The following is a 9,401-nucleotide window of genomic DNA, read 5'->3' as shown; positions in this document are numbered from 1 at the left end:
AGTTCTGCAAAAACTCCAAGGATTGAGGTCAATTTGTCCTCCTTTAAAAAGATAACATAGAGGCGGAGATTTTCAGACACTGCAAACGAGTTATGTGATTGCCAACTTACACTGTTGAATTTTATTTTAATATTTTCATTGCATTGTGGTACCTGAGCACCTACACATCATTAGACGATGTATCATATGAATGAGGATGAAAAAGACAAATAATGCAGGATTCTTGAGGAGCTCCATGTACATATCTATAGGTAGGTACTTAATGAGCTGTTGGAAAAATCCTAAGACTTTTCCTAAATAGTCCATGAGAGTATCAGAGTTCTCAAAAATCGAAATTCAAAATCAATAAATAATAATCTAACAGCTATTTAATATCCAAAACTTGCGCTTGCCCAATTTTTGCATGTAGGTATGCTTGAAATAGCTATTTAATTGAACTTCGTCCTCATCGAACTTTAATTCTTGAAAACTTGGCTACTCATCTGGGAATCACTGGACTTAAGGGATAGTAAAAGTCAACAAATACAGAAATAAACGATTTATTTGAACTAAAAATGAAATTAGAGTCAATAAATAACAATTAGGAATTTTTTTTTAGGAAATAAGTTATTTTTTTGCGTGCATAAAAAACGTGAAGTGAATAGCAAGTAAGAATTAAGTAAGGATTTTCTACTTGCTTAGTAACTTTGGAATATTTTTATAGATTAAAAAAAATAAAGACGTTTTTCTTCCTAAATCTGCCGATATACTCTTGGTAATTTGATAATTTGGCTTTGCTTATTTTTTCCTACTTCCTTCACTAATGTACTAATTAAAGAGAGAGCTAAGAATATCGGAGAGTTTTTGGTTAAAATAATCATCGTTCAAAATTTCATTGCGCACCTGAGCAAGTTCTTACAAAGACCTTTCCATGAGAAACGGCTTTGTTACCATACAAGAGATAAGTCAAGTGACTGGATGAGCCTTACAGTTAGATAAGCAGGAATATGATATTCATTGACTATGAGAAGAACCTATAGAGCACACCTACAGAGGGACAACTCAGGCACTTAACCTAAAACGATTTTGACTATCACATAAGCAACTGATCTGATTAATATTAGTTAAATAAGTAAGTCAATAAATAATATTGGTTTTCTTTACGGCTGTCAAGGAGGCACTCACTGATACGGACGCTTGGCGTTGCTTACCAGAGTGAAAGCGCAAGAAACAAAACAGTCATTTAAGTTTTCGATACTGACAACTAAAAATTTTGAGGCTGTGCTCATCTTTCTTTTTCATGGATGATGTCATCCATTTGATTATCTCACAGTTTATAGAAAATGCTAACAATGGTATGCTCCCAATATCGATCGCTTTAGTTGAAAAACATAACACCAATGCAATGATTAAAATTCTCTGATTATGTTTTACGCTTTAAAAAAGAAATCTGACCGAAATGATTCCTTGAAATTTTTTGGGAATATATTTGAATGAGTGATGATACTTCCACTGAGGATTTTGATTGGTTTGTTTTCTTTCGAAAAATAAAACACGAGCAGAGATTTGCAATGTCACAATCAAAGATGTACATTTTTCAACTAGAGGATGTTAAATGTAAGTTATCCTTTCTGCAGGAACCTGAGCATTTTGTACAAACGGTGAGCAGCTTAGCAGTCCTACTTATCTCGTGAAACAGCCAAGATCTAAAAGATGTGGACGTTACCAAGAATAAAGTATTGACGTGACAATAGTCTCTAACAAATTATTAAGATAGCAACTTAAGACTACACACTTTTTGGCAGAGGCTTACAAAGCATCACTCCCTCTACCAAAAAATTTACCACAGCCAATACAAAATACAATCTTTCCTTCGCGGATTAAGCGAGTTATCGAACTTCTAAAAATAACTCATCCTCGAGTCTTTGAGAAGTACGACTTTCTGTGGAAAAAGATGGAAACAGTTTAAAATAAATTAGCTTCATATTATGCAATTTCAAAACTGAGGAGACATAAAAACAGAGGCAAAACTTAGTCTTTCAGAGTTTGGTTGGAGGTAAAACATGTTCTTTGGAAGTTGGTTTGTTGAGTTAACCCTTTAAAAATAAATAAATAATTAACAGATAAAATTTACAACTTTTTTTTGTTGCAAAGGCTCAGGATACAAAGGGAGCTCTCTGATTTCGGTAGAAAAATCTACAATAAATAGTACATCACAAAACAAGTACCGGGCAACACTTCAGAGAGAAATATGTTAAGTCCGCAGAGAGCAAATTCATGTTGCGTCAGAGCATAACTCAAAAATGTAATTTTTTCGGTGGATTTTGATTGGAAAATTGCTTGAATTTTTTTACCTACTTCATCAAAGCTTTACTGAAGAAAAGGTGACATAAATGATGAATCTAATAAATTCTTGTCATTTTTTTTTGCACTGAATTTGAGGCAACCTTTGGACATGAGCTTACAATGCAAAATTTTTAAGCTTTGAATCACTCTACAATTTCAGAGCAGTACAAGAATTCAAAATAAGCACCAAACGTTTCCGTAAGAGTTGAAAGCTACAGTTACTTCTCGATTGGCTACTCTCAAACAGAAAGTGCTTTTACAAATATTAATACGGTATGATGTAGATGAGGTTGCTAGTAATAACAGACCGCACCAGTTTACAAGTGAAGAAGATCATCGTAGATGGACTTCTGTTCTTTCAAGAATTGCATTTTGCTACCAGTGGCGGGGGAAGCTGCTGTAGGTCGGCCGATGTAACTGCAAAAAAAGGGCACACATTAAAAAACGTAATTTTATGAGTTTCAACGAGATTATTACAGAAAATTGGTGGTACCTTAAAATCAGTCACACTACTGATGATGAGGGCCAGTAGCTCTCAAATGCCTCTGAGATTTAAATTCATTTTAAGCAGGTTACGGGCTTTAAATTTTCAACTGCTTTTCGCAAATTGTGACAAAACTTCAACTCATGTGGTGTCATAAAGCTCCTAAGCCTCCTGCCAACAAAAGTTTTCCAAGGCTGCCACAAAATTGAGAGTTGTATTTCCCTGACTTGTTTTGGTAAAATTCCCTGACAATAGAAGATATGCCAGGTGGTTAGAAAGCATAATTTGAAATAGTTTTCAAGTAAAATTTGTGATTCAAAGTGTCAAATCCATTCTAAGAAGCATATAAAGTGCTTGACAATGGCATGTTTGTCACTTTCCCCGACAAAAATTTTCTGGTATTCCTTGACTGTGACGTTCCTGATCAAGATAATGAAAACAAGACTGCAAATGCGACGCTTCTTCTTGGCGTTCAATCTGGTCCCCTTTGCTAATTTTCAGGGTTTTGTAACAGATAAATTTAAATAAGATGAGTCTATCAGCATTGGGAGCGCTCAACTCTAAATGCGGATGTTAACTGTAGGGTTTAATGGGATTGGCACAGTCTCGCAATGGCTACAATGCCTGAGTTACTCCTTGACGATTGAGAGGGTTAGATGCTTGCACAAATCAAAAGATATTGCCGAGAAAACTGAGAACCAACAAGTTCTCCAAGTAGGGGTCGTCACAAGGTATTAAGAGGTCATCACAAGGTATTAAGAGGTCATCACAAGGTATTACATGTGATCACAGCTTAATCATGGTCTCCCTTGAAGACTTTTAGGACCAAAAGGCCTTACACTGTTCTTCAACTTTACATCGGTCTCACTCAAAATGTAGTCAAACTTTTCAATTGTTGAATTTCAGTTCAAGTCCTGTTCACAAAATCAATGATCAAATCAGGCTACATTAAAATCTGATTTAACTTGGATTGACGAACACGTAGCTAAATACTTCATTCGGAAGTTTCCAAAATCTGAAATTTGATCTGTGTGACACAAATATTGGTCGACTTGCAATTCCTGCAAAATGATTTAATATTCAATAAATTTGGCATCATGCCTGAGAGGAGAGAAAAGGAGAGGAGAGGGGGTGCCTCTGGCCAAAGTCATAAGGATCAGGAAAAGTGTGCAAAAGAAACGCTACTCATTTTAAAGATTGTGGAATGAGAATTCTAAAAAAAACAGAGTTTATTAACAATTTATTTCAAACTTTGAATGAGGAATAAACTGAGGGATAGTGATATTCAGAAAAGGTCACATGAGTTATTTCCAATCATTTTTTTGGGTAAATTTTTTATCTTACTGTTCTAATAATTCAACTCATCCAAAAATTTAAAATCATAAAGTGTTATGATGAATGATCATGACTTATTTTGTAGTTCACGGATGTTCCTTGAATGGTTTTGAAACATTTTTTCCTGTGAATATTCAATATTTATTATTCATTTTTATGTATTTTTTTTCTGTGAAAGCTCAAAGAAAATTTCTACAAAAAATTTGTATGTTATTGAATTACCCGACTGTTCTAGGTTCAGGACTAGCTGGAATAGGTGGGCTAACTTCCTCTTTACTATCTTTTGACCAGAATCGTAACCATCCGCTACTTTCCTTTGAGCTTGGAGGCCTAAGCCGAGACCGAGAAACAGAAATTTTGTTCAAAAAATATTTAAGCCAAAAATTTAGAGAATTTTGAAAAGCTGTTAGGAAGTAGAGAAAAGATACTCAAAAGTTTAGGCCAATAATGGAAAAGCCACAATTTGACTATTGATGATTTCATACTTAGACGCAAAAAAAGTGAGGAGTGCTACTTTTAGGAGAAGAATTAGTAAGTCAAGAGAATTAAGTCGGATAGTTAATCATGTCTGAAAAGAGTGAATTAGTGAAACAAGGGGTGGATCTTTCAAATGTGAGTATAATGCTGTTGTAAAAATGACTCAGCAAGGAGGGAACAGGAAATAGTTTATAAGGAAGAGACAAATCTGATACTTACGCAACATGTCTAGCGCCATTGAGGGTGGTATGGAATCGGGGCTGAACGTAAGTCCATGCACCTTGGTTCTTATGTTCTTCTTGGGCCCAGTGAAGGGAGGCTTCAGGATATTTTTGGCATTCAGCTTTGATTAAATCATAGGGGAATGGTGAAATCTGTTGAAACAAAATCAGTTATGTGGTAACAAATAAAGATAAAGGAATTTAAAATACCGGTAGAGGGTGTTAGTCTATGGCTGGTTAAACCAGTGTATGAGAGCTGCTCACCGACAAATATAAGGGTGAGAAAGGAAAGAGAAAAATTTCAACTTTCCAAAAGTTTTTTTAAAAACTGAAGGCAATAAAAGTTATCCTCTAATACTGCAATATTACAATACATAATACAGTTAGTTCTGAAATTTTGCTATGGCAAAAACGCATCACCTAGAGGGATTGTTTTGATAGTGGCAATAGTGCTATAGGCAGTGTCAAAAGCAAAGTAGATCCAACCGATCACTTCAGGCAGAGTAGAAATCTTTGATTTAGTTCCAAGTATTTATACTTTTGCATTTTTTAAATGTCCTTTTTAGAAAGTTTGAACATTTGTAGTCCTCACTGGAAGGCTCGTCTAATGCTACTGATTGGGTGAAAATAAAAAAAATTTCCAGTTTGTCTCATAAAATACTATTAGGATACAGTAATATTAGAAAAAAATAAATTAACATCACTTGTGTAGAATTAGCTGCATCTAATTTGTGATAGATATGTGGCAAAGCGAAGAATGTGAGGAAATGTCAAAAGATGATGAATTCTTTTCATTCAGGAATCGCAAATTCAGTTAGGAATCAAAACACTTGAAAGCAGCAGGCGGCCACTTTTCTGTTACTTTCTACATTCTCCTTAAAATTTGCCTTGATTTATGCTTCATACACAAAAATAGAACACAACTGTGAGGAACAAACCTGTTCAACACGGGAGATGGCGATGTCGCCGGATAGACCAGCATCATCACGAGCCTTTCTCAAGTCGTAGAAAACTTTACCAGAGCAGAATACAAGCTTCTTGACTTTGTTCGGCTTTTCAGCTGCCACTCCTGCTTCGGGGATGACTCTGAACAGAAAAGACAAAGTTAGGAAAACATGGATTATGGTAGCTTTAATATGCCTATACTTCCATAAGGAATACATTACCAGGTCAATCACCTGAAATAGGAGGTCATTGGGTCATCCGCATTGAATAGGACTAAAATTGATTTAGAATCAGAACATAGATCATACATTCTCACAAAATGGAAAAAGCTTATGTTGCGCACATCAAAATTAGGATTTGTGTGTTTGTTTTTTTTTTTTTTTTTTTGTTTTTTTTTTTTTTTTTTTTTTTTAAACAAATGTTATTCAAAAATAGTGTAACTACAACAAGAGCTATGTGCCTCGTATCTATCTACATGAATGAAATGTAAGAGTAAAAAGGTGTTAAGAAACAAGGTAATGTTAGATAATACAATTTATCTGTGAGAACAAGAATTTCGCGATCCTCTGTTGTTTGTCTTAAGGAATTAAGTATAGAAGATTGCGAGAGAAATTATGTTTTCTTGACATTTCTCCTTTTGCATCTAATACACACTCTCATTCATACATTACGGAAGCATTTCTCTGCAATGCAGACTTACAAACGGAACAGATGATTTGCTTTGTTGCATTAAACATTTAGATGCATATATGTGCATTAGAGATTTATCTACATAAAGAGCCGTATGCAAAAACAACTTTTTTCGCCCCCCCCCCCCCCACTAAAACTTATTCAAACTTCGTTTATCAGTTACTCACACTGGAGCGCTTCTTTCCCCAATTTTCAGACCCCCAAAAAATTTTGGGGGGGGGGGGATGGAAGTCAAAACCTGTGAACCTCGATATCTTTCAAACGAAAAAAGATATTGAAGCCCGGTTTGGACGAAAAATCGTCTAAAATTGCATACTTTATGATTCTAAGGGTCAAAATCCTAAAATGTTATTTTAAAGTTAACTTGTATGCTTTTTTTCAGTTTTTGAGGAAAAACAATTTCTTTTAAACACACTAAACTGAAAGATCACATTTTTGTATTTGAACCAAAACCAGTTTTTTAAATTGTTCGTCTTTTGCCTCATTCAACGAGTGGTCATATAAGCTGGGAAACCAAACGATTCCGGAGTTATGGGCGATTGAAGTTTCCGCTCATTGCGTGCCGAAATATGGTTCCAAAGCCGTATTTGGGTGTTAATGAATCAGACTTTATGTCCAAACCGAGCAAAATACATTTTTAGGTATTCTTGAGGGTCACTGAGTTCAAAAATTACAGTTACTTCCAAAAATTCACTTTTTTCCTGTAGCGCTACTTGAAAGGCCCACTGAGCGGCCGGTCGGTCGGCACTCGAGAAAAGACACTATAGATTGAGAAAATTGGGAGAACTTTACCTCTTGAATTGAGTGTTTTCAGTCATCTCATCGAAGCTGGATCGAGCTTCTGGATGCCTCAAGAGTGATTTCGGGGTCATTAAGATGAGGGGCTTGCGGAAGGGGAGGGCGATTTGCCGCCGCAAGATGTGGAAATAGTTAGCTGGGGTCGAGCAGTTGGCTACCTGCAATTATTACACCACACACAGATTTTTTGTACTGCTGATGTTTCAAATTAAATTATGGTATGAGAGCTTTTGAATTGATATCAAAAGTATTGAGAGAAAAGAGGATAGGATAACTTGGCTAAAGAGAATGTTAGGAGCCTGTTCAAATGAGGTTGTTGAAAGATTTTGGAGGCACCAAATTTCCAGGAATTCATTGCAAATAGCAGGATATAAGCTATCAGCAAAAAAAAAAGTTTGAGCAGGCTCTTTTCATTAAAAGGTAACTTAGACATGAATAACAAGATTAAACAGTCATGACAGATGCCAGAACCAGGATCCTCCTCATTATGTCAGTACATCACGGGCCTCAATTATCACCGATTTCAAGTAAATAACCATGAATTCATGGCAAGAGAAAAACCCATCAACAATGCACTGTAATACGTACACAATTAAATGAAAAGCATGTAAGGTGTCGTATGATTCTAAACTCCCAGTTATCACATTCCTTTTTCAAAACTGTTGAGTCGATTTTAACATTGTTAATGCCGAGCACCAAACTTCATTCAACTACACTTGTATAATCCACTATTCATAATACTTAGATCTTATACAGATTACTTACAATCCAATTAATGTCATGGAGTTGGCGGACAGCAAACTCTTCACTTTCAGGAGGGAAGTAGTCAGGATCATCAGCAGACATTTGTAAAAATCGTTCTAGACGCGCCGATGAATGCTCAGGACCCTAAAAAAAAAAAAACTATTCTCAGGGTATGTGAAACATAAAACTGAGATCTGATAAAGATCATTATGGAGATTATTTTATTTAATACTGAAATGAATTGAATAATAATAATCTTACGCTCTAGTTTCTTGATCTTCAATAATAGCCTTAATAACACAAAGAAATAATAGGAGGGTCTTAATTCTTTGCTGGACGCAATATCTTTTTAACGTTTAGATGAAATAATAAATGAAAAATGTCTCACCATTCCTTCAAGTCCATGGGGTTGCAACATGACTAATCCAGATTGTCTGACCCACTTAGCTTGACCAGAGCTGATGAACTGATCGATGATACATTGGGCGGTGTTGTTGAAGTCACCGAATTGAGCCTCCCAGCAGACCAAAGCATTGGGGTTGGTCATCGAGAAACCAAGTTCAAATCCTGGAAAAAGAAGCAGCGCAGTTAACTGATTTTTCAAGGTTTTCTCCATTGTTCAAAAACTTGTCACCTTTTTTAAATTGCAGCGTTACAATTTTAAACAATTTTCAACTATGGCGTGTAGAGTGTGCAAGTAAATACTACAAAAAAAATTGCGGCTGCTAACAAGTTCAAAAGTACATAAAAATTATAAAGGAAAATCATTCTTTTCTTTATTAATTTAAACAAATTTCATACCTTAATATCCTAACTCCTACAAGAGCTACAAATATATGTTTTGTATCTCGCTACATGAATTAAATTAAATTTACTGGGGTATTAAGCAAAAAAGTTACGTTAGATAATACTAATTATCTAAAAGAACAGGAACTATGGAATTCTCTGTCTTTTTTTGAGAAGTTAAGTTGATACGTTCACTAGTTTAATTACTTTGTTTTTTTCATTCTTCTTTTACACTTCATCCACACTCTCACTTGTACATATAAGAAAATCTATGCGTTAAAAAACGTACCTAAAACACCAAATTCAGAAAGAGAGCTGTTGCAAACAGAGTAAGGAGCTTGATCAGGATACAAGTTGGCCAATGGACGGTAAGTAGCTTTGTCGACAGTTTGATGGTGAAGAACATGATGCCTGTGACTGAAGGTACCACGTTCAACATCCTGTCCACTCAAACGAACATGAATTCCCTCTTTTAAAAGGGAGCCAAAAGCCATGGCTTCTCCGAGCGCCCAATCCACTTGACGAGATTCAACCATCTGCATGCGAGCCTTCAATATACGTTCAATACCTAAAAAAAGAGGAAAATATAATAATGA

At 35.4% G+C, this 9,401-nt stretch overlaps 1 protein-coding gene across 10 annotated transcripts in view; it reads right to left on the bottom strand.

Annotated features, from left to right (window-relative positions):
• Positions 1-523: 523 nt before the first annotated feature.
• The window catches only part of Ogdh (oxoglutarate dehydrogenase Nc73EF), a 29,718-nt gene continuing 20,840 nt past the window's right edge, over positions 524-9,401 (bottom strand). For 7 of the 10 annotated variants that reach the window (XM_019060448.2, XM_019060443.2, XM_019060450.2 and 4 more), the window contains 8 exons: positions 9,095-9,373; positions 8,408-8,586; positions 8,041-8,163; positions 7,270-7,433; positions 5,781-5,928; positions 4,841-4,995; positions 4,367-4,474; positions 524-2,742 (listed from right to left, as the gene is read on the bottom strand). In XM_019060448.2, the coding sequence (XP_018915993.1) occupies positions 2,643-2,742; positions 4,367-4,474; positions 4,841-4,995; positions 5,781-5,928; positions 7,270-7,433; positions 8,041-8,163; positions 8,408-8,586; positions 9,095-9,373 (1,256 nt within the window). In that variant the 3' untranslated portion in view covers positions 524-2,642. The remainder of the gene's footprint in view (positions 2,743-4,366; positions 4,475-4,840; positions 4,996-5,780; positions 5,929-7,269; positions 7,434-8,040; positions 8,164-8,407; positions 8,587-9,094; positions 9,374-9,401) is intronic. The other 3 variants (XM_072297647.1, XM_019060451.2, XM_019060452.2) reach the window with 1 other exon arrangement.

The sequence above is a fragment of the Bemisia tabaci genome, chromosome 3, assembly GCF_918797505.1.
Source record: "Bemisia tabaci chromosome 3, PGI_BMITA_v3".
NCBI classification, from domain to species: domain Eukaryota; kingdom Metazoa; phylum Arthropoda; class Insecta; order Hemiptera; family Aleyrodidae; genus Bemisia; species Bemisia tabaci.
Note: the sequence above shows the minus strand (reverse complement) of the source record. Positions and strands in the feature narration are given on the sequence as shown.